General features: G+C 42.8%; 1 protein-coding gene across 2 annotated transcripts in view; it reads right to left on the bottom strand.

The window, feature by feature from the left end:
* Window positions 1–1,563: 1,563 nt before the first annotated feature.
* The window catches only part of PKD1 (polycystin 1, transient receptor potential channel interacting), a 99,120-nt gene continuing 75,135 nt past the window's right edge, over window positions 1,564–25,548 (bottom strand). Inside the window, exons 24-45 of one of the 2 annotated variants that reach the window (XM_075179321.1) lie at window positions 24,106–24,358; window positions 20,805–21,000; window positions 20,534–20,704; window positions 19,866–20,009; window positions 19,565–19,775; window positions 18,940–19,066; window positions 18,726–18,842; window positions 17,808–17,857; window positions 17,328–17,530; window positions 16,975–17,050; window positions 16,029–16,147; window positions 14,876–15,084; window positions 13,765–13,959; window positions 13,486–13,625; window positions 12,906–13,027; window positions 12,622–12,769; window positions 12,328–12,453; window positions 11,473–11,647; window positions 10,993–11,280; window positions 8,600–8,734; window positions 7,665–7,979; window positions 1,564–7,504 (exon numbers count right to left, since the gene is read on the bottom strand). In XM_075179321.1, coding sequence (XP_075035422.1) covers window positions 6,860–7,504; window positions 7,665–7,979; window positions 8,600–8,734; window positions 10,993–11,280; window positions 11,473–11,647; window positions 12,328–12,453; window positions 12,622–12,769; window positions 12,906–13,027; window positions 13,486–13,625; window positions 13,765–13,959; window positions 14,876–15,084; window positions 16,029–16,147; window positions 16,975–17,050; window positions 17,328–17,530; window positions 17,808–17,857; window positions 18,726–18,842; window positions 18,940–19,066; window positions 19,565–19,775; window positions 19,866–20,009; window positions 20,534–20,704; window positions 20,805–21,000; window positions 24,106–24,358 — 4,165 coding nt within the window. In that variant the 3' untranslated portion in view covers window positions 1,564–6,859. The remainder of the gene's footprint in view (window positions 7,505–7,664; window positions 7,980–8,599; window positions 8,735–10,992; window positions 11,281–11,472; window positions 11,648–12,327; window positions 12,454–12,621; window positions 12,770–12,905; window positions 13,028–13,485; window positions 13,626–13,764; window positions 13,960–14,875; window positions 15,085–16,028; window positions 16,148–16,974; window positions 17,051–17,327; window positions 17,531–17,807; window positions 17,858–18,725; window positions 18,843–18,939; window positions 19,067–19,564; window positions 19,776–19,865; window positions 20,010–20,533; window positions 20,705–20,804; window positions 21,001–24,105; window positions 24,359–25,548) is intronic. The other variant, XM_075179322.1, reaches the window with a different exon arrangement.

The raw sequence follows: 25,548 nt of genomic DNA, 5'->3' as shown, positions 1-25,548 counted from the left end.
ATGTGCTCTCTGGCTTAGGCTTGGAAGGACACAAAGTGTAAAGGGACTCTGTCCTGGCCGTTCTCTGGGGATTTTTTATTTGTATCTGAACTGGATAACATTATTCCCATGGCCATGGGGGTAAAGAGGTCTGGAGACCTACAGGTATAAAGGAATGAAGGGACCAAGATTTTACTCCTTTTGTTACCTCAGGGAGAGCGAGAGATTAGACCTTTCGAGTAGAAACCTCCACTTCTTAGGGTGGTCAGCAGTCAGGAAAGCTGGCTTGGGCAGCTAAGCATCCAGCTCCCAATCCTTTAGCCAAACAGTTTGGTCGCCCTTTATGGGAGCCAGTCCGCTTCTCTTCCGAAACCAGTGGTCTGATTCCACCTCTGACACACGGGCGAGAGAACGCTTAAGTCGAGGATGCATCATCGATCTCCTAAAGTCCTCGTTCAGACTGTTATATCCAGGAAGGTTGATGGTGAAAAACAAAGCATTTTACTCTACTGGAAGCCATTCAGTCCTTGATCTGCTCAGGGGTAATTGTTCCAGTCCTGGAAGAGCAGATTGGATTTTTACTCAAATATCATGGTCTACAAGCCAGATGGATCCTTTCGACCCAAGTTTATTTAACCTGAAAACTCTAAACATTCCAGCTGCAGGTGGACAAGTTTGAAATGGAGTCATTAAGGTCTGTTAACAACAGCCTCAATCATGAAAAAGTTATAGTGTCCAGGGACATAAAGGGTGTGAACTTGCATGTTCCAATCTAGAAAGGACACCAGCACTTTTTTAAGATTTTCTGTTCAGTCTCATTATATTCAATTTTGGCCACTACCTTTAGGCCTGGGACAGCGCCGAGGGTGTTCAATAAGATTGTGGCAGTGATATAGCTGCCCTTCTGATATCCAGGAGATGACCGTCACGGTGGGCTCCTTGGCCTTGCTGCAGTCTTGTTATGGATAAGGCTCAGGACTTGGAGTCTTACGGTTGGATCATTAACTACAAGAAGTTCTACCAACCCGACACCATCCCAAAGGATGATCTTCCTGGGGCTTCTATTCAACACCCATCAACAAAAGGTGTTCTTGGCAAAATACAATTCTATTTTCCTGATGTTTTTACTTGGTTCTCGGAGATTCTTGTTCAATTTCTAATGGTTCTGTCCTTGGGGCTTTATTAGAAATAAGAAATAATTACTGACGGTCCCAGCAAAGGCTATGGATGTATAGAAGGGTGTAATATATATATTGTCAACTTTCTGAGCCACATTTAAAGCTCCAGTGCAGGCTTTGAATCCACTGAGGGACACGGAGTGTTAAAACAAGATTTTTTATAGGCTAAACCCTCCTCTCTATACTCTAATATAAAGCTCTAAACAAGGTTACTTCTACGTCCGAGACGTGGTTTATTCCCAAACGGTTGCTTATTTTTTACCCCAAAAATATTTATTTATACTTTGGTTTAGTTTCAGATGAGGCTATTCTGGGCATTATGTTGTTTGAGCATGCTTTAATTTCCCATTAACATCACAATGTTTTAAATTGTTCAAATTCTAGACATGAGAAAAACGCACAATCATTAAAGGATGCAGCCATTTTTATTTTGTGACTTTGTCTTACAAGTTGCTTTCTAGAGCGTTTTACAAACATAAGGCAATAGTGATGAATTGCGCCTGGGCGATCAGACCTCCCCGCAGAGTATCCCGTCATCTACAAACAGCGAAGAGCCAATCGTGAGCCAATCCGTTTAGCAGGAGGTAGTGCGGTCATTAGGTTAGAGTGAAATGATAGGCTACAATCTCCTGTACATTGGTTCAGCGCACAATATGGCTGCCTCTACCGCACATAGGCAACAGAACACTTTCATTTCAACATTTCTGTACGACATACAGCTGAAACTGTTACAGAGAAGAGATTGTACCTCTCAGGCAATAAATAATCTATCACATGTAACTGACCATACAAATAAAAGCAAAGCATACAGTTTCGTCTCCTGCACCCAGCATGACACAGGAATGGGTAAGTGCAATATTGTACATTGAACAGCTAATGCAGCCACAATTCAATGGCTTTTGTCTTTTACACGGTCTTATTTACTGCAAATTCATAAAACAAAACAAAAAATCATATTTGTAAACTTGAATAACTTTCCATTCCGTGGTAAGTAGAATGGACAGAGTCTCTACAGGAACAGACTTTAGACTGTTTACAGTTAATAATTTGAAGTATAAGCATTAAATTGCTGGGGGGGGGGGGGGGTTGTGTTAATTCTGCAAATCAAATTTTATAAACTTGTATCATCAAGTAACAAACAGCAAAACAAAATATTTGATTTAATTCCGGCTAAAGGATGGGATTTCCGTGTCAGATTTCGTTTAGCTACACATCTCTCCTAAGGTTTCCTTATCAAAAAAGAAATGCTATTTTGGATGGATGAGTAAGCAACCCGTGGCTTTCCTCTAAACGTGGCTGCCTGCTGCAGAGGGGTGAAAATAACATAATGGACATCTTCACTAATGGGGGTTCTTCAGTATAATTAAATTCCCGTACCTTTTCAATAATAGTAATTTGGTTGACCCTGGAACCACCGCCCTCCTCCACTCTATGTATGTAGCTGTGTGTCTTAATTCCTGGTTATATGAGACTACTATGGAAGGACCCAACTCAAGTACTATTGAGAATTAGTACAGGGGTTGGATTGGAAGTCACCTCTAAAAATAAACTGGGGGACTTCACAACCTTTCTGCACAGGTTTTCTTTGTGCTCAAAAGATATGTACTGCTAAATGTAGATTTTTGTGCACCGAAAATTAGAGTTATAATTAGGAGTATAACTGTTCTGTTCACCATCTCTGCAGCAGGCTAAATACTGGCGCTGCATCCACCTTACAAAAGTGCATGTTCATGGAAATAGCTAAAACAAAATGAAAAAAAATAAATTGTATTCTAGATGTCACTAATGCACTGGCTTTATAAGGAACGTAGAATTACTCTGATGTTTCATTCTCTTGCAGAAATCATTTTATAGACTTGGGCCAGCCCTCCATCCAGTTACACGAGCCACATGAAGTATATATACTATATTACTGGTCAACTGGTACAAATGATCTGCACTGAAAGAATTCAAAAGTAACTAAATGAGGAACAGCAAAAAACAAAACAAAAATAATAATCAATATATAAAATATATTAAATAAGCAGCTCAGATATGTATATATTTTTTTTGCATTATTTGTTTAAGCTTCAGCTTCCTCCTGTTTCTTGACAATTTCATAAATCTGCTAAGAAAATCTCGAGTGTATTTTTGCGTCATACATAACACAATAAAACCTGACGGCGGAGTACTCGGAGGGGCAATCCTTTTCTTATACAACGCCTACCACGGAGGTTATTTAGAAATGTACTATCCTAGCTTTACATCTCCCAGTTCTAAGTTAGGACAAAAGTGTCAGATCATCTGTACACCAGAAAAGGGGAAGAAAAGTTTGACACAATAGCGAACTACACTTTAAACCTTTCTGTCAACCCTGCAAATCAGAGTCAGATGAGATTAATTAAAATGGATGTAAACCCCCCAAAAATATTTGCATATATTGTAAGTGAAGGTGAAATGCATCAAATAACCCGTTCTACAATGTTAGAATAGCCTCGGTCTATTATGAAAATTTTCCAGACGTTGTTCACTGGCACACTACCATATAGCCATGAAAAAAATTGACGTGGATCAATAAACTCTGGGTCAACCCCTTCTTAATATAGCCTGCCCTGTATGTATATCAAATAGGGTGGATGGGTGTCCGATTAAAAAGCAAAGCTATTATAAAAGCTACAAAACCTGAGAAAACCGAGGCAAATAGGAGGTTTAGTTCTCAATTGTGTAAGTTCCTGTGGTAGGTTTAAAAAGGAACCATCTCCTGCAGTCAGTGTTGGCAGCCATTTTGTGAGCACCACCAATATTCAGAGCCCGCCATTTCACTAGGAGCCGGTGACATCACTAAAGCATTATGTCACTAGTTCCTGTGAGCATTGATCCCACCTACAAAATGGCTGCCTCCACTTTCTCTAAACGTTAGGTCCACTATCACAACAAGACTGCAGATAAGTGTTGTCCATGAGACAGGAGGAGCCGGTCCGGCTAATGCAGTACTTTGCCAGGCTGTGCCTTTAAGCCACTATGCAGATCCCCTATTCAGATATAATACATAGAAATATATACAAGAGCACAAAATACATCATTTAAATACCTCTAGAGATAATAGTGCTCCGTACCTTTATCTACATGATTGCATCACTGGTTACAAACGCTATGAAAATATAGCAAATATTACAAAAATATACATTTTTTTTTAACCTGCGATGGAGTCTCACAGGCTGACATTTTAGCCGAGCGGTGTAAAAATGAAAACCGTCTCCCACTCTGTTGAGAATTTGGCATAAAACTGATTTTTCATTCTTTCGAGTGGAAGACAAAAGGACATTCTTTCCAGCGGGAGGGAGCGTAATGTAAAAAGGAATTTAGTTATACAATGTTATCCCAATCAAGGCCTGTAAATTAGTAGAGAACGTTCAGAGACACGCCCCAATTTTTTTTTTTTTTTATATATAAGTACATAAACAAAATGTATCTCTTAATTTGCAATTGACCTTACCAGCCTCCAGTCATTAAAAACCAAACCCCAATAAGCCCTGTGCCTATCCATCCTCTGCAAGAATAGAGAAGGATTTATTATTCAAAAATAAAATCAATTATCTTATTTTGTACCAGGCGCTACAACCTATAGAAAACTATTGGGGCTAAGTACAAGTCTTACAGCTTATTATGTATAAGTGCTTTATTGAGGTATGGCCACAAATGCGTAGTGCATTTCTTCTATGGGTTATATACATCTTCTAACCTCTGGGTACTCCAAAAATAGATGTTTTATGTGCATAGAGGAGTCAATCGCTGAACAAGCACCTGCCTTAAATCACCTAGGAATATGGCCGACGTCACTCAGCTTAAGCCAGGGTATTGGTGTTAGAAGTGGGAGATTTCGGCTAATAAAGTACCTTAGTAAAACACTACACCTGTTCCCATTGAACGATTTTAGCTATATGTGGAAATGTATTTGTTAAAGTGCGTGGCGCTCCATGCAAACTGCTGAACCAAAAATAAAAACTAAATATGTATATGTGATTAAAAAAGGTATACATTCAGAACTAGAAGGGACATAGAAACACAATCTGTGATCCTTAGAAGGATACTATAAGGCACTACATGAACATAACCTCCATATTATTGTATTATTCTATCCTTCCTAATGCAGATTAAACCTTCCACTTTGGGGAAAAAAGAACAGCACTGAAGAACTGTAGCCCAAAGATGGACTTACTCGCCTTTCGGTGGTACTTAACATAGGTTGCGTTAAATGTCAACTAACACCTACAAACTGTAGAGACATCAACTTTGTGGTCTGAAGTAATAGTCATGAAAATAGAGCCTTATCAATTCATTAGGTATGAGTGACACAAAGTGCCTCATTCTGAAATAATGGTACTAGTTCTTAGTGAGTTGATAAGGTTGTATCCTCAATAATATAGCTTCAGACTATCCTAAACTTATGATGCACTCAGACAACTGGAAGTAGAGTTCCTTTTGGGTACAGCCACCAACATGCTGTGTTTTTCCCCAAAATTCTATCAGAAAGTACAGAGTGTTCCCATCCATTTATACCAAGACGTAAACTCCACCGTGGAGGTCACTACGCGTTTCACTACAATACTTCTGCAGAAGGTGCAATAGTTATGTTGGCCTTTTATGTTGCAGATTGCCTATGAGAGGGTTTGAGTTCCATACTTCTTCATACTTAAGAGGTTGAAGAGACGTCATGTAAACTCCGAAGTAGTGTTAAAGAAAACCATAGTACGAAGCAGCCATTCGAGAACCTCCCCAAACATTACGAGTTCGTCTGCACATCTGCTTCGACCTCAAAAAGTTTTTGTTGTCTAAGTGCATAGTGAGGGTATTCCTTGCCTCACGTTCCAAGATCATGTTCTTTAATCCTAGCCAAGTAGATTTATGTTCCCTTTGTTCCTGGGCAACACACAGAGGGTATTACATCTCTACAGTGCTAAGAGGAGTTTGAAGCTCTTGCAGCACCCTGAATAAGCTAGAGACCAACGAGGACTGTTGTAATATTCCAGGACTTGACCAGCATGTCCTTCAAAACACTCTTTTGGTCCCTTTTAAAAGCACCATCAATTCTTTGCAAGAAGCATCTCCAGAAGATGGCTGGACACCAATATACTTCTTCGGCCTTTCCCATTACTTCATTGGTATCCTTTTAAACACTATGAGCAGCTCCTTGTAACTCAGTGTTTCCCAGCTCCGAAATCGTAGTGATCATCAATAGAACTGGTTCTGAGACAGCCGGCTGTCTACAAATCAAAGTATGAGCCCCCAGGGCTCATTAAACAGTGACATAACTAGAGCCACCGGGGCACTAGAACACAGAGTCAATATAAGCCACCAGGGCTTACAAGTGTAAAGCTTTCAAACCGCTAGTACCTACAGAGACATAGGCCTAAAACTTAAGGAGCCACCAGGGCTCCAAAGCTTTAGAGCCAAGACAGAGACCAGAATGGACTGTGCTTGTTGCCGTAGCTTGGAAACACTGACAAAAAAAGGATCCGTTTCACGGCACGACTGACCAATGACTGGCAGACACCAAGAGAGTCATTCACGAGCCTACAATGGATCTCGGTTGATGGAAACAACATCTGGAATTATATTTAGAAATTTATATTAATACTTCTCAAGAGGTGCAAAAAAGCCTCCGGGAGAGGCCACCAATCTATTGGAGACAGTAAAGTGAGGACCCACTCCGACGCTGATTGCTAACTAACGCTGGGGTGAATTCTGTTGTGGGCCCGCATTGACTTCCTCTTTTTATTCTGCGCAGAGTAAGTTACATGCATTGGGATGAGCGCAGGCTCTTCTGCCACTACCTTATCCACAGTGATGACCTTGCTTGCTGAGGAGCTCTCTACTAATACCTGAGAAACCGTGGATGGTCGTGGAGTGAGCGAGGAGTTCTTGTCCACCCGGTGGTGAGCCCCAGACTTAGAACCTCTACTTTGTGCTGCTGTGGAGCTCTGGTGGAGCCCTTGAGTCACTTGGGATAGGGGCCTCATAGATGGAGAATTCCCATGCCGTTGTCTTCTCTTGGCTACTCTTGTTTGTATGACTTCTAGGCCGCGCTCTATTTGATACACCTCTTCTGTGGCGTGATTAACTATATCAAACTGTGACAGCAGGGTCTCCAAAACCGGCAGCAATCTCTGGATGTTCGCTTCGACTTCTGCTCTCTCCCTGGTGCTCCCAGCACTCAAGGTGTCCAACTGGCTGGAGATAGTGGAGAAGGATGAGGAAGAAGAGGTGTCAGAAGCTGCACTAGGAGTGGAGCCTCGAAGTGACTTAGAGTCACTAGAGGAACGTGAAGGAAGCGGCTCCATACCTTCAAATCGCACCTTGTGTCGGAACTAGAAGAAAGAAAATTAAGGGTGAGGAGATACAGACTAATAATTTGTTTCTTCTTTCTCTGTTCGTTTTTTCTATACACTGATCAACATACAACACATTTAATAGATATTGTGATTCACACAGCTCTAGAATTTAGTCTACTTCACTTGTTGTGATTACCTCCTTCACTTTGCTGACGCCTATCCATATCCGTAGCCTCCTGAGAAAGAGCTCGACCATCTCATAATCCTGGGGTTCAAATGCCGGTCGGAACATATCCAGCCGCACCTGATGGTAACTCTTTATCAACATGGCCGCAAAGAATCGCATGAGGATCCAAACCTCCAGAACCAGGTAGCTCATGAAGTAGAGGTGGTGGATATAAGAGGAGTATGGGAAAGGGGCCTTCAGACTAATAGTGCCACGAGACACAAAGAACAGAGATAAGATGCTGGAGCCAAAGCTGTGGAATCTCTCCCAGGATGAGGAAAAAAGCTGGAAGAAAAAAAAACAAAATAAAAACAGATTTCAGACTACTGGAACACAATGCATCGTGCTGTAAACACTGACACTCTTTAATCCTCCACAATTATTCCTATACTGAACAGAGCGACGACGAAAAAATAACTACATACTAGTAAAAAAAGACAGAGAGTAAATCCGAAGACAGGAGATCACCACTGTTGTAAATGACGTCACTTACAGCTGCGACTTGCAAAGTTCCGAATTTAAAGCGGCAACGCACGGAACCAGGTATTAGGTCGACAGTACCAGTTAGGGGTAGGGGTTAGGACTTAGGGTTAAGACCCCTACACGGTAATGTCAACCTAATACTTACCTGGTTCCGTGCGTTGACGCTTTAAATTCGGAACTTTGCAAGTCGCAGCTGTAAGTGACGTCATTTACAACAGTGGTGATCTCCTGTCTTCGGATTTACTCTCTGTCTTTTTTTACAAGTATGTAGTTATTTTTTCGTCGTCGCTCTGTTCAGTAATTGTGGAGGATTACAGTGTCTGTGTTTACAGCACCGATCACTCGTACTAAACCCATTAAAGGAGCATTCACAGGACCAATGTATTGATATACGTAAAAAAAATTTTTGGGGGAAAACTTACCAAAAAGCCCAGCTGAGCATACACCACCAGCAGCCCTAGCACTGCTCCCGCAGCAGCACACAGGTCCATTACACACATATTCAGCGTCTTCCCAAATACGGACCACTCTCTGATGAACCGGAGCTGCTGTGCGGCCTGCAGGGGACAGAATGGGTTAATAGGAAACACATTCTCTCTACATCTCTGAACACTTGAAGATGGATGAAGTTCATAAGAGTGGCGTTAGGTTATTCTCCTGCTATGCTAAATTCAGAAAGAAGTGGCTTTAACATACATTTGCAAATGTGTGCAACTAAGACTTTTGCATTTTTATCTACAGTACAAATGGCAGCTCCTTTGCTGCTTATAGCAGTGTGCTGGGGGATCTCTCTGTGGGTTTGTTCCTTTTAGGATAACCCCACCACTTTCAAACACCAATCTACTGCCCCCTACATCTCCGACCTCCTCACCATTCACACTCCAGCCAGATCCTTGCGCTCTGCTACTGACCGTCGCCTCTCTTCCACTCTCATTACCACTTCCCACTCCAGAATCCAAGACTTCTCCCGAGCTGCCCCCCTACACTGGAATGACCTCCCTCGCTCCATCCGTCTCGCTCCCAATCTGTGCTCCTTCAAACGAGCACTTGAAACTCACCTGTTCCTTAAAGCCTACCAATCATCCACCTAACCCCTCACCTACTCTGCTCGCTCTTCCCTCTCTCCCCTACCGCTCCCTCTTGTGTCTGTTTCGTCCACCCTCCCTTAGGATGTAAGCTCGTTTGAGCAGGGCACTTCTTCCCTCGTGTCTCCACACCTGTTCTTCTGCTCCGTCCATACTCCAATTGTCTGTCCCAGAGTTTCTGAAGCATTGGTACTTTGTGTTTACTGTTCTGTACTGTTTAACCCTGTATGGTTTACTGTCTGTACTATGTACGGCACTGCGGACACATTGTGGCACCTAACAAATAAATGATAATAATAATAATAATATAAGCCTATAAATTGATTGAGCAACTTCCACTTCTGTAAATTCAGAAAGAATAATCAAACAATAAAATATCCACAGTTCTGTGTCAGACGCACAATATTTAAGTGTTCTTGTTTAATGGCATATTCACAAATTAAGATTTATTTATTTTTCTTTTCTTTTTTTTTTTTAAATGTCAAAAACAACTTTGCTTTCATGAACTCTTCCTAAAGTCACTGGGAGTAAAAATGAACAGGTTATTAAACAACGTGAACTGTTCATGTATTTCGTACGATGGTGAAACTGCGCATTGGCAGCTGAAAGGAATAAGATCAGGTTTGATATGTTCTGAGCTAGTTTTTGTCATTCTCTGACGAGGAATCCAGAGAAGTGTTCAGCTCTTCAGCTACTTAACTTATGAGAGACCAGCGCAGTGTAAACAGAAAACGTGGGTGGTTCAAATTAATCACAAGGAGGGAGGCAAAGTGTTAGTGTGGAAATTGAGTCTGCTTACCCCCAATATCTGGGAATAAATTTTATACATACATTTATGCAAACCTTACAAAAGTTATAAGTCAGATAATCGTGTTTAGATAAGATTTATTTTTATTTTTTTTAACCTTCAATATTTTTCGGTATGCAGGGCAAGGGTGACCCGATTCATATGTCCCCGTGTCTCTGCAGTAATAGATATTGTAAGAGTGATACTGGTAGACGACATACTGACATGCCAGCAATAGATCACCATTATCGGTTATCGTTCAATGAAGAGACAACTCAATCGACTCTCCCGCGTTCGGGCATCCACCAGACTGGTTAAAATCCTGATATCCGCGGCAACACCAATGCAGGAATACTGATTTACGCATTGGGAACATAGGTTCTATGTGTAAGTGCGCACATAATGTACCTCTGTTCAAAAGGAGACCTGACCACCGCCACCTAAGAGGTGCAGAGGTGTTTGGGAGCAGGGAGGAGAGAATGGAGGTACACAATATGTCAGAGTAACGATTAATCTCATACACGCACCCGTATGCTCTGACTCGCTTCCTCCTCTGCCCCATCCAGACGAGCAGCCCAGATGCAAACGTGGAGGAAATGCACCTCTCTCCCCTATTTGCCTTGATACATAAACTCCATACTGTACACAGAACAGTATGCATATAGCAACTGGGTGCTTGGCCCTGAATTTGGTCCCGCACTCGGCTCTAGAACCGGAACCTCTCAACATTCCGGCTATTGTAGAACAATAGTCCGCGAACTGATGCAGTTTTATTGTGCCTCTTATAAATGGCAGCACAGGCTTGTCATTTATACACAGTAAGAAGCATATAAAGAAGTCGGTCACTGTGTGCAAGGCTGCTGGTTAGGGTCAGTGAGAAGATTCCTAGAAGGAGCAGGGATTGGGATAGAGGCCCTGTAACATATAATCCCAGCTCGCTTACCTTCACAGTCAGGAGGAAGAGCAGGGATGCAGACAGACTGTGGAAAGTGTTGCCCAAAAAGGCCACGTGGTGCAGGTTGATGAAGGTGGCTCTGTCATTCAGGTATGTGCTCCACAGCTGGTCGGCCAGGCTGCCTCGGCTGAGGTACACGACCACAGTGCAGACTGTCAGCACAGTCAGCAACCACTGGACATAGTTCCAGAAGTGGGTGAAGTACAGTCGGCCCTCTTTCCTTATAGCCAGGCACTCCGAGAGCACAAAATACACCACAAACATCATGAGAAAGACCTGGAGAGAGAGAGACGGAACACAGAAACATCAGACATTGTGCACTAGAGATAGATTATTATATTGCAGTCTGGGATTTACAGCGGACAAAGGTGCTGTAACCCGTAGCAACATGATTAACATTCCAAGACGAAAGCACAAGGTTATTCGTGACACAGCCTAACCCACAGGAAGTCTACACTCAGCACTTACCATCATGATGAGAAGGAGTTGGTTACCACTGCTCAGACGCAGTAAGGGAAAGGCCCTGATCTCAGCAGATGGGAGCGTTCTACCAGCCAGGGGGAATTCCAGCAGCAGCATAACGGAGGAGTACAGGTCCACCCCAGGGCTGTACAGAGAGAATTCTACAAACAGCGCCCTCGTCCTGTGGGGCACAGACAGGCTGATTAATGTACACACAATCACTGAATAGCTCATCAGATTATCATTATTATGGGAATCATAAGCGGACACGTCTGAGGCATTTTACAGCAACATTAGGGACACGGCATAAGGACAATAATCCTGTGTTTGCGTGGGTTTCCTCAGGGTGCTCCGGTTTCCTCCCACACTCCAAAAACAAACTGGTAGGTTAATTGGCAGCTATCAAAATTGACCTTAGCCTGTCTCTCTCTGTCTATCTGTCTGTCTGTGTTAGGGAATTTAGACTGTAAGCTCCAATGGGGCAGGGACTGATGTGAGTGAGTTCTCTGTGCAGCGCTGCGGAATCAGAGGCGCTATATAAATAAATGGTGATGGTGATGACGATGAAGTGCATGCACAGGACCCAGCATCTGATTCTCAATTCGGCTGAAGGAATTTTGACCAAATCTGGGTTTAGCAGAACTTGTCCATACGAATCCTGATTCCCCTGTGGTGATAGTGCGCTACACAAAGTTATCATTTCCAAACCTGAAATATAATAACATACTATACTTTACTCCTGCTTAACTTCAATGTGCAAAATCAGGTTTGGATTTGGTTCTGAATCCAACAGGATCTATGGTAAAACTAGTTGGTCAAACCTAAAAATTTGGCACAATGAAAAAGAAGAAGAAGACTTACAGGTTGTCGATCCAGTGATCTTGTTGGAGGTTTCCCAAGATGGACTCATTCTCCTCCAAACTGCCTCCCAGCTGCTGAATGTAGCCAGAGCTGTCGTAGAAGGACAGGGAGCCCCAGTACCACGCCCTGGAAACAAGCCATGAAAAGGAGCTTGGTGAGGAGTGACAGAGAAGCGACAGAGGAGTTACAGCCAAGGCAGCTACAGGAGGCTCGGGAGCTGTTAATCCCTTTTTCAGGAACAGTATCAGCATCCCAAAATCTATAAGCGACAGAGAAACAAGTAGTGCTGCCTACCCTGAATTATTAGGTGGGGAATACAACCAAGCCTGGGATGAAGTGAAGGGGCTGTTTAACCAACCAACTCCAAAATCTGCATCATCAAAGACCACAGACTGCTCCGGACAGTTTCCACGGATGGACAGTGAAGAGACGCTGCACACTGCTGGGAGAGACAACACAGGAGAATCATGGTCATTATCAGTAATGCATTACAGGTAATTGGGGTCAAAGAACAAATTATCAGTATAAATCTACCCCCGTGATTTTACTTTAAAACATGCTTAACCAGGTATCCGCACCTCTCTTTACCCGAACTTGTCGTAAACGAGCAGATCCCAACAAGCTGTTGTAGCTATCTCGCTGGTTATTATTCAAATAGGGCAGCAAGACTTCGGATGCCCAGGCCCAAAACTCCTGAGACCTGCGAAGACATAATCGGTATATATCATCCGTGCTCAGGACACTGTCAATTCCTTGTCACTTTACATATCACTTTAAAGTGCACCGTTCACACACACACACACACGGCAGAGGCAGCCATTTTGTGGACTAGAACAATATCCACAAAATGGCAGCCAATCCGTCCACTTTTAAGCGGTGATTTCACTGAGGCCTAGGGCAAGGCAGCCATTTTGTGAGCTTTGTACCCCAGTGATGTGAGGGATTCATAATGAAATTACAGGCTACAAGTGACAAACGTTTACTTTATCTGTAAAACACAAAGTTCTTGATGAATAAAGAATTATGTTCTCAATTTTATTTGGTCTTATTGATGTGTTAATTAAATTCAAGAAATAGGTCTTTCATCGAAAGCCTTAATAGGTGAATAGACAAAGCTCATTAAAATTCTAGGGTTGATTAATTATGTCTGGGCAGTACCTCTTGATCTGCAGGAATCTCTGGCTCCCCAGCTCTTGTCTGACTGAGCGCTGCAGCAAGCAGGCACTGGAGTTCACCGATGCGTCGCCATAGTTTGTCAGGAGAACTACCAGAAAGAAGAGCATGTACACCACAAGATTCTGTAGGAATACACGCAAAGATCACGTCAGCCGAACCAAGAAGGCAGACAGGGATCCACCAAAATCTAGGAATCTCCAAAATGTCTTCTAATCAGTAAAAGACTGATATACGATGGTTACAGAAATAGGAGGCATTTACCTTAAGCATCCTGTGCAGCAGTTTCACTTTGCGCGCCTCCTCTCTGGCCTGGAAAAGAGCAAATCCCTGTGGGGGTCGTACTTTGGTGATCCGCTCAGACACCTGTTCCACCAGTGGACATTCCACCAGAGTGTCCTCTTCCTCTGGGTGTAGACGCTTCACCACCAAAGCGAAGTACACGGCTTCTGCCAGGACCTGGTACGGACACAGAACGTACAAGGCATGTGAGACCAGAACTCGGGGATACCAGCTTGGCTCCTCTTCACCACAAGCAGATGTATTCTGCTAGATAGATGCTAACAGCGGACTGCAACATACCAGACCAAACCCACATCTTCTCAGACACCTCCTGTTACTTCCAACATCAAACAAAACGAATAATAAAAAAACTCTTAACAGTCCGATTCCCTTTTGGTACCTGACCCAAGAACACCTGCTTCCCCAGATAACGTCACTGAATCCCGAGCACTGCTTACTCAGCCTTACCGCCATTTCCCTTAACAGCATCAGAAGAAAAAAAAAGATCTATTCCGTGATCAGACTGCATATTGCTAGTAAATATCTAGGGCCATGAAGGAGAACAAAGCAAAAAAAAAAGGAGTAACTTTGCACCTTGGCAAAACCATGTTGCATTGGAGGGGAGGTAAATTTAAAATGTGATGGCAGATTTATATTGTGTCTTAGACCAAGTTTAAATTTCAGTGTCAAAATAAAGCTATCAAATATTTGTGTGCTACATGAAAAACAGTCAGTGTTTATCTTATGTGCAAAATAATAAACTAATTTTCACCCCTTGCATTGTAACATGGTTTGTCCACGAGCAAATGTACTCCATTTTTTTTTTCCTTACTCTCCTTAATGACTCAGGCCCCTAGTGTACAACTAGAGGACGTGGCCCACACTTTCTGAAGCCACGAAATAATTAACCACAGGGGTCACAGCTAAAAATGGCCTAGAACACATTAGGAATAGGGATATTAGAGTCCCACTTTTTTCAAATAACAACGAGTACTACAGTGAAGGTCAATAAATAATAATAAAGAGCTCTCTCCTCTGTGTGTAAATAATGCTCGGAAAACTTATGATTCGGTCATCGATGGACTTCAGTCACCTTTAGGGGCTCCAGCAGAAAGAATGAGCAGAGGAAGCTGAATATGCCGGAGATCAGCCACATAAGACCCACGCTGGAGGTGAAGCCCACCCCGATCCATACAGACACCGCAAAACAGCAGAGGAGCAGGAAGCAGCTGAGCACGTGAGCCACTCGGGTGCACCAAGATGGCAGCATCTGTCTGCGTCTCTGGAAGGCGTCGGTGATGACTGTCCAATCAGAGGAAGGAGACAACAGCGGTAAGTCTATACATGCCGACTACCGGCTCAATGTTATTAACAGAGATCTTTGTTAAATTACAGGGTACTTAGCAGCAAGCAGCCTTTACTGTCCACAAATTAGTTATACCGAATTGTCAATAAACAAAGAAAGGGAAGTAGAATAAAATGAGAGGTTCCAGGAAATAACACTGAACGAGGGGCCATTTACGACACAAAGACATAAGCATTTATACTGTACATATATTTATTTTATATCATGCCTTATTATATTGGATTTTTGTGTAGTTTAGGTAATTGAATTTGAATATTTAAAACACTAAAAAACTAAATAATAATAAAATACAGGCACACAAAAAGGCAAACTAGATGGGCCTTGTGGGGTTTGTTTTTTGTCGTCAAATTCTATGATTCTACGTATCAGGAAATCCTGTGATGTCCCAGGGCTTTAGACCCTACTAGACGTGCGGGAGACCAGGCCACCAATGCAAGGCATTATTAATAGATCAATGCACAATGGATCTACGGGTGCTGAAAAAGGGGAGATTCCTGTTGGATTCCTCCAGGTAAGTGAAATAATTAAATAAATGGAAAATCACAACCTTGCCCCAGGCCCTAGTCTTATTTGTGATTTGGGAGGGGGGAGGGACGTGGGGGGGTTGGGCGGGTGTTCTACTACTTGGAAAAAATTCATGAGGTGTTTTCCTATGTAATGCCCACAAAATGTAAATATAGTTGAACCCATAATACTAACAAATGAAATCCTCATCTCTTCTGGAAAAAAACAACAATATTACCTTTGCTTACACGAGACTTAAAAATAAAACAGTTATTCCAGGCAAAGCCAACACAGCACAAAATGTAACAACTGTTCTGGTCATTGAGGCACGAACTACCACCAGACGTAAAGGGGTTGATCTGTGGTACTTAGTCACCTGTCCTGGTTGACTTGACGGATCTGCTCACTTCCCTGACAGGTCCGGTTAGCGTCTGCCCTTTCTCATTCAATTTATCCAACATTATGGTTTCCGTTTTATCTCCAAAAGGGTTCGACCTGTTAAATTAGTCCACAAAATTAACCTTGCGCAAGAAAAAAAAAGCAAAATATTTTTTTCACAATGAAGATAAGCTTTTCAGACACCTGGGGGTAAATGTATTAATGTCCGGATTCTTCAACTCCGGCGTGTTCAGCGTCTTCGGCGATTAAATTTAAAGCGGCCGGAGTTGAAGAATCCGGACATTAATACATTTGCCCCAGGTGTTGTGCTTATCACACAATGGATTAGTGCTATACAGCAAAACAAAATGGATCATTATAGTTATATCAAAAACATTGTACATGGAGGACTAGTGACATCACTGTGCACTACACGTAGCAGCTAGGTACACTTTAATTACTAATATAGAAACTTCTTTCAGAGCCGTCTCTCAGAAGCCTGCCCTCTAAGCTCTATATAGCGCCTGTCATACAATTATCTTCCCCTTTGACAAAGTCTGGTGGACAGGAATGAAGTGTTTTTGTTTAGTGTAGTTTATAACACCGAATGGTGAACTATAGGTAAGGTTTATGTGAAGAGTATGTGCTGTCTCCTGACTGATCCCCGAATTAGAAATATAGGTAAGGTTTATGTGAAGAGTATGTGCTGTCTCCTGACTGATCTCTGAATTAGTGTAGGTGTGAACACCTTAGGATTTTTAATTTCATTGCAAAACCAAAAAACTTTCTGCCGTGAGCTGCGATAAACTCTGCTTTATCTGTACATGTCAGTAGAAATGGCAGCCGGACGTATCTAATATATGAACAGAGGAACAGACCACGCACAGATGATGTGTCATGCAGCATCTTCATCCAGCCTGTAGGTCCTACTTGTGTCTACTTACAAGTCTGACAGGAGATCTGTCTCCGTCTGGGAGATCCTCCTGAGGTCCAGGGGAAGAGACATGCTGCTGACTCCATCTGTACAAAAGATCAGGAATGATTACTTAAGATAAATTTCAATCATCGCAGCCTATTGACCATAAATAAATAGACAGACCACTTTAGCTCGGCATTACGTTGTTGAGCTGTACAAGCAGAGTACATAGCAGGAAATATGTCAAAGCCGTTTCTAGATACCATGGAATTAAATTATGCCATCACAGTAGTACTTTAATACAATCTAGAGCCAGAATAGTCTATTGGCTGCTTCTTTAAGACGGTTATACAGATATCATTTCCACCCTTGTGCCCTTACCTGATGCCAAGACTTGGCGGGGCAAGGACTGGGGGAGCCCTAGCACCACACTGTCGTCCTCGCTGGGGTGAGAGCTTGCATCTAAGCCGTGCCGGCTGGTCCGGTGCCTCTCCAGCTTTTGAATGGTGTTTCCCATTATGGAAGGGTCACTGAGGAGGTCAGGCCAACTAAGCACCCCCTCGTTGGCGTTCCACTGGATGAAGCTGCACAGAGACAGAATGGCACAATGTCTCAAGACGCTCTCTAACCTCAGTGATCAAACACTGATGCATCAACGATGTTATATTTATTTTTGAATGATTCGTTTTTTTAATCAACCAGTTTATTCAAATCACAGGTCAAACGCAGACAAATAAAACGGAACAGAGAGATTTGCAACCGCGGCATAAGCTTTACAGAGTATTACCCACGTGAGACAGAGAAATAAAAATATTCATATATAATGAAATTGTGTGTAACACTCCTGTCTCTACCACTCACCTCTTTGTGTCATCCACAGGTATTTCTGTTTTGGTTTGGTCCAAAAATGCCTGTAGAAAAAAACACAAACACTGTCACTGACTATTATAAGACTCTAATTGTCCATGCCTTAATGGCATTATAGCAAAGGCTGACACCACCGGCAAAAATATATTTTTAAAGAGCTTAGACCCAAGTGGTGACTTATATAGCAGAATAACTTGTCATGAATATTTGGCTAGATACACTCTGATAGAGTGTATCTAGTCTCTTCGTACTTCTCCTATTACATATTGTTTCCATTAGAAACCATTTGAATCACAGCAAACACACCCGTCCTTACAGGGGCGGATCCAGACTATTGCTATACCCCGGGCGATTTTAGGGGGGGGGGGGGGGATTTAGGCCCCGCCCCCTTTCTAATTTCTAAGGCTGCTTGCGGCTGCACAGTATGTGCAGGTCCGCTCGGCAGTGACAGTGTGCTGCCCCGCTGCTCTGATTGTGTTTAAAACACAATCAGAGCAGCCGGGCAGCACACTGTCACTGCTGAAAGGACCTGCACAGTGTGCAGCCGCCGGCAGGAAGCCCCTGCTAGGGGGGGCGATCGCCCCGATCGCCCTCCCTGGATCCGCCACTGCGTCCTTATCTATGTCATTCCTGCGCCAGCACGAAAATTTACTAATGCTCATTGTTTGAAACCAGCTATAAAGTACATTTAACAGGCGGCTTGTACAATGACTGATAATTATTTTACAACAACAACTTCCTCTTGAAGAATGATAATTCCTATGTATACAAAAGTGAATGTTACAAAATGCTTTTCATTTTCGATTACCTTGTATTTTCAGCTTTAAGAGAAGTGGTCTTAAAATATTTTAAGCAAACATAAATATCCTCAGTGATTTCAGGCCTCTACTTGGACAGCTATTACTTCCTCACCTCTCCATGGATTCCTGTGTATGTCATGAAAGAACTCTCCATCATCATAGTGTCCAAGTAATTGTCAATCTCCAAAGAGTGCTGGTCAAAGTACGTGAGGGAGGGTCTGACACAGGTCTGCGGGAAGAACAATAACACAGTTAGAGACTGCATTGTCATACCCATGAGAGAGACGGAGAGGTGAGACCACGTCCACTCAACCCCGTTGTATCACCTTGCTGCGAGCACGTCTGAACAGGAAGAGAATGAACAGGTAGACGGGATACACCAAGACACTGGTCACCAGTCCTACAGCCACCGAGTCCACGCTGAGAGGAACCACGTGCGACACCGCTCCACCCCTGGAGGAGAGGAAATGCTTATTGTGCTTATTGTACTTATTATTATTATTATTATTATTATTATTATTATTAACCACCACAAAGTTAGAGACCCTCTGGAGGTCCAGCAATTTAAAGTGTACCAGATACCCTGTGCACAGTGGAGGCAGCCATTTTGTGACCTGAACCTATATTCATAATAGTGTAGTCTATGAACTAGAGACATCACTGAGGCACCAATACAGCCTGCCTCGGTGATGTCACTAGCCAGCTGATAAGCTGCACTCTCATGAAGACAAGTTTCACACACAAAATGGCTGCCTCCACCGTGTGTCGGTAATGGGTATACTTTCAGAGATAAAAAAATAAGTAAGCTTCTCCAAAACATAGTTAACCCCTTCCAGGAAGTAGTGTGGGCCTAGGATTTGCCTGACTTTTTAATTTTTTTATATCATAAAATAAAAACAAAAGAACGAATAAAGCCATTTATGAGGTACAGAGAAGCGTAAACGCACTCACCCATAATTCCTATCTCCCACAACACCGTACCACACGGCATTGGCGCAGAGGAAGAGGAATATGAGAAGGGCACAGCAGGTGGCCCTCTGGACACGGGTGAAGCGGCTACGAGGGGGTCGGTCCCACATGGAGAGCCAGACATGTTTCTCAGAGATCCCTCTCTGAAGCTCTGCCATGAAGATACGGGAGAATCTCCTCAGCTCCGTTTCACCTTGAGGAGAAGAGGGAGAACAGGTCTATGTACCCAGAGACTAGGACACAGGAAGCCGGAAAGTTGAGAAATAAAGTCAATAAAACTCACTAGCAGCGAAGATTTCCTTCTCCACCCGACGGCCACTGTCCTCCTGCCCCACAGACAGCCAGTCATTGACCAGGAAGAAGTAACTCTTACCGCTCTGCAGGTCTCGGATGATGACGTGCTGGACGTACCAAGACGGGCTGAGACCTGACGCAAACAAGGACATAACATTTCAAGATCAGGAGAACTCAGTTCACTGCCATGTTTCAGATTACGTCTGTGTTAGATCTAAGCCATATAAATGAAAGTTTACACAGAACTCTACAGCAAAGTTATCGGGCAAAGTTTCCCTTTCTCAAAGCAAAGGAGCAATATATAATTTTTGGAACTCGATGCGGGAATTGAACCCAGCCAATCTCTCATTATATCTAGAAGACAAGGACACTTCCAGATAATCATCACAGGCCTCAATTAAAACATAGTTTCCACTTCTGCCAGCAGATGGCAGTGTTTGGTTACATGTTCTTTAGGCAGATCTCCGAATGCTCGTGGGGACCTGGGAACCTTGTTCTCCAGATCTCCAGAGCGAATTACAGGTTATATAATACATAGCATGTGTAGATTATAAACAACAAGTGAGTCAATAATAGATATATATTCCTGATTAAAGCTTGTTTTCACAATCGGCACGTTTATAATCCTCCAGCGGGTACACTTTCCAGTCCCTCTACCTTTGTTATCGTGCCACAGACGGATTTTCCACACGTTCCCCAAGCTCTTCTCGGTTGCAATCTGGAAGATGTCCACGCTATTTCTGTGGAACGTATTTTCACCATCTAGGTGCCTGTGGCCACTTTTATTGTCCACGCCATACAGACTGATCCCTACATGGGCTGTGGTACCTGATAACGGGGAGCGAGAACAGGACATCTAGAATAGTTTCCTCGTCATTAGCACAGTGAATAAAACATACCATTAGCCGAGGATACATCTCACACTCACCAGATCCGCGACCCCATCCTGTCTTCACCAGGACCTCATACTTAAAGAATGCGGCCTTCCCACAGAATGGAATAACTCCAGCCTTATTCACGTCCAGCAGGTCTAGTTTGTGGACGATAATGGTGGCCACAGAGTAGGTGGCGAAGCACACGGCGCAGGTTAGCAGCACAATGTAGTTAATACCAGGTGGAGGAGGCTGCAAAGATGGAAGGATAACGTTACTTTCTGCTAGAAACAGTGACCAGCATGTACTGAGCCAACCAGTATTATCACTGCCTGCTGACCACTTCTCTAGTAACCATCATATATTATCACTGCCTGCTGACCATTTCTCTAGTAACCATCATATATTATCACTGCCTGCTGACCATTTCTCTAGTAACCAGTGACTATCATATATTATCACTGCCTGCTGACCACTTCTCTAGTAACCATCATATATTATCACTGCCTGCTGACCACTTCTCTAGTAACCATCATATATTATCACTGCCTGCTGACCGCTTCTCTAGTAACCATCATATATGATCACTGCCTGCTGACCGCTTCTCTAGTAACCATCATATATTATCACTGCCTGCTGACCGCTTCTCTAGTAACCATCATATATTATCACTGCCTGCTGACCACTTCTCTAGTAACCAGTGACTATCATATATTATCACTGTCTGCTGACCGCTTCTCTAGTAACCATCATATATTATCACTGCCTGCTGACCACTTCTCTAGTAACCAGTGACTATCATATATTATCACTGCCTACTGACCACTTCTCTAGTAACCATCATATATTATCACTGCCTGCTGACCACTTCTCTAGTAACCATCATATATTATCACTGCCTGCTGACCGCTTCTCTAGTAACCATCATATATGATCACTGCCTGCTGACCGCTTCTCTAGTAACCATCATATATTATCACTGCCTGCTGACCGCTTCTCTAGTAACCATCATATATTATCACTGCCTGCTGACCACTTCTCTAGTAACCAGTGACTATCATATATTATCACTGTCTGCTGACCGCTTCTCTAGTAACCATCATATATTATCACTGCCTGCTGACCACTTCTCTAGTAACCAGTGACTATCATATATTATCACTGCCTACTGACCACTTCTCTAGTAACCATCATATATTATCACTGCCTGCTGACCACTTCTCTAGTAACCATCATATATTATCACTGCCTGCTGACCATTTCTCTAGTAACCAGTGACTATCATATATTATCACTGCCTGCTGACCACTTCTCTAGTAACCATCATATATTATCACTGCCTGCTGACCACTTCTCTAGTAACCAGTGACTATCATATATTATCACTGCCTGCTGACCACTTCTCTAGTAACCAGTGACTATCATATATTATCACTGCATGCTGACTACTTCTCTAGTAACCATCATATATTATCACTGCCTGCTGACCACTTCTCTAGTAACCAGTGACTATCATATATTATCACTGCATGCTGACCACTTCTCTAGTAACCATCATATATTATCACTGCCTGCTGACCACTTCTCTAGTAACCATCATATATTATCACTGCCTGCTGACCACTTCTCTAGTAACCAGTGACTATCATATATTATCACTGCCTGCTGACCACTTCTCTAGTAACCATCATATATTATCACTGCCTGCTGACCACTTCTCTAGTAACCAGTGACTATCATATATTATCACTGCCTGCTGACCACTTCTCTAGTAACCAGTGACTATCATATATTATCACTGCATGCTGACCACTTCTCTAGTAACCATCATATATTATCACTGCCTGCTGACCACTTCTCTAGTAACCATCATATATTATCACTGCCTACTGACCGCTTCTCTAGTAACCATCATATATTATTACTGCCTGCTGACCACTTCTCTAGTAACCAGTGACTATCATATATTATCACTGCATGCTGACCACTTCTCTAGTAACCATCATATATTATCACTGCCTGCTGACCACTTCTCTAGTAACCATCATATATTATCACTGCCTGCTGACCACTTCTCTAGTAACCATCATATATTATCACTGCCTACTGACCGCTTCTCTAGTAACCATCATATATTATTACTGCCTGCTGACCACTTCTCTAGTAACCAGTGACTATCATATATTATCACTGCATGCTGACCACTTCTCTAGTAACCATCATATATTATCACTGCCTGCTGACCACTTCTCTAGTAACCATCATATATTATCACTGCCTGCTGACCACTTCTCTAGTAACCAGTGACTATCATATATTATCACTGCCTGCTGACCACTTCTCTAGTAACCAGTGACTATCATATATTATCACTGCCTGCTGACCACTTCTCTAGTAACCAGTGACTATTATATATTATCACTGCCTACTGACCGCTTCTCTAGTAACCAGTGACTATCATATATTATCACTGCCTTCTGACCACTTCTCTAGTAACCAGTGACTATCATATATTATTACTGCCTGCTGACCACTTCTGTAGCAACCAGCATATATTATCACTGCCTGCTGACTACTTCTCTAGTAACCATCATATATTATCACTGCCTGCTGACCGCTTCTCTAGTAACCAGTGACCAGCATATATTATTACTATCTGCTGACCATTGCTCTAGTAACCAGCATATATTATTACTGCCTGCTGTCCATTTCTCTTGCAACTAGTAACCAGCATATATTATTACTGCCTGCTGACCACTTCTGTAGTAACCAGCATATATTATTACTGCCTGCTGTCCATTTCTCTTGCAACTAGTAACCAGCATATATTATTACTGCCTGCTGTCCATTTCTCTTGCAACTAGTGACCAGCATATATTATTACTGCCTGCTGACCACTTCTGTAGCAACCAGCATATATTATCACTGCCTGCTGACTACTTCTCTAGCAACCAAAGACTAGCATGTATTATTACTGCCTGCTGACCATTTCTCAGGCATCCAGCAACCAGCATATATTACTGCCTGCTGCCCATTTCTCTAGCATCCAGCGACCAGCATATATGATCACTGCCTGTTGACCATTTCTCTAGTAACCAGCATTTATTATTACTGCCTGCTGTCCATTTCTCTAGTAACCAATGACCAGCGTATATTATTACTGCCTGTTAACCATTTCTCTAGTAACCAGCATATATTACTGCCTGCTGTCCATTTCTCAAGCAACCAGTGACCAGCATGTATTACTGCATGCTGTCCATTTCTCAAGCAACCAGCGACCAGCCTACATGCTCACTGCCTGCCAGCAAACAAAATCCCACCCATCCGATTGGACATTCCATGACAGGTCTTACTTACAGGATGGATAAAGTTGACCGAGTGAGGCGGGACAAACAGACTGGCGCCAAATGCAGTGAGATGTTGGGTTAAACACACAGCCTTGTCTGGTCGGGTGTCCTCCAGGGGCACAACACCTTCTGTCTTCCACCTCATCTCATTACCATCGAAGTACTGGCACAGGGAGGTGTACAGTCCCACCGTCACATCCACAGCTGACCACTTGTAGTGGTTGGTGATGTTCAGGTAGTAGAGCCTGGTCAGGTTTCCATCCCTAGCAGAACAAGTACATTGGTTTTTATATAGACATCGCCACATTAACAAATAAACCATTCTGTAGTTTCCTATTAAATTACACCGATTTATGTATTATAGAACAGCAGGCAAAGTTACAGATTTATGACTACTTATCATTTAGGGGGATATTTTATAAAGTTGAAGGAATCTGAATCTGTATTTTTTTTAAAAAAAACTTTTTTATTCCTTTAAATGTAGTTACACTTTCCTACCATTGGGGGAAACTGCGACCATGGAGTATAGTAGTTGGGCTTGGAGCTAGGGCACTTTAATTCTTCCCTGTTCCAGAACAGGTTGTTGCTCTTCTGCTATGTTCCCTCATCTGGTAGCATTAGTATAGGAACAATATAGGCTGTAACGCTGTATTTATTTCCTGTTTTCTCGCTGTCATCAACTACAGATGTTTGCAGTCTAAGAAGAGTAGCTTTCAAGGAAGCTATCCAGGAGCGATCGTCCCTGTTTCCCAAATCTCTCTCTTGAGAAGGTTTTACTCCAAACTCTTTCTTGTCCTAAAACCGGATGGATCGTTTTGTCTGATCTTGAATCTCAAAACAATCAAACAGGTTTGGTTCCTGGGATTCAAGATGGAGTCCTTATGGTCAGTGACCGCAGTCAAGGGGAGATCCTTGCATTCCTACTCAACTACTGCAACCTTCTTCTTTCTGGCCTCCCCCACTCCCATCTCGCTCCTCTTCCATCTATACTTAATGCTGCAGCTAGTCTTATCTGGCTCCCCTCTCTTACACTGGCTCTCCTTCCTCTACAGAATCCTCTTCAAACTCATCCTCATGTACAATATCCCCTCCAACTTCACTGCGCCCTACATCTCTATACATACTCCCACCCGCCCCCTCTGGTTGGCCAATGACCATCGCCTGTCCTCACCTCTGGTAACCACATCTCAATCCCTTATCCGAGATTTCTCCCGTGCTCGCCCCACCACTGGAACAATCACCCTTGTTAGGGTCATTTGAGTCCAGATAAGAATTACACACAATTATGTTCATTGGCATAAAGTCCGTTTCATGCGCAGTTAAATTTCACGCAACACATGGCAGGCATAGGGACTTATGTCAGAAGTCCCTATATGTGCACAATAGATGCTTATAATCCATAAATCCATGAACGCTTTAATTAACCAAGTTTCTGTACAAGAAGCGAACCTCT

Source organism: Mixophyes fleayi, chromosome 7 (genome assembly GCF_038048845.1).
Source record: "Mixophyes fleayi isolate aMixFle1 chromosome 7, aMixFle1.hap1, whole genome shotgun sequence".
Lineage (NCBI taxonomy): Eukaryota > Metazoa > Chordata > Amphibia > Anura > Limnodynastidae > Mixophyes > Mixophyes fleayi.
The sequence above is the reverse complement of the archived record's forward strand: the minus strand, read 5'-3'. Positions and strand labels throughout refer to the sequence as shown.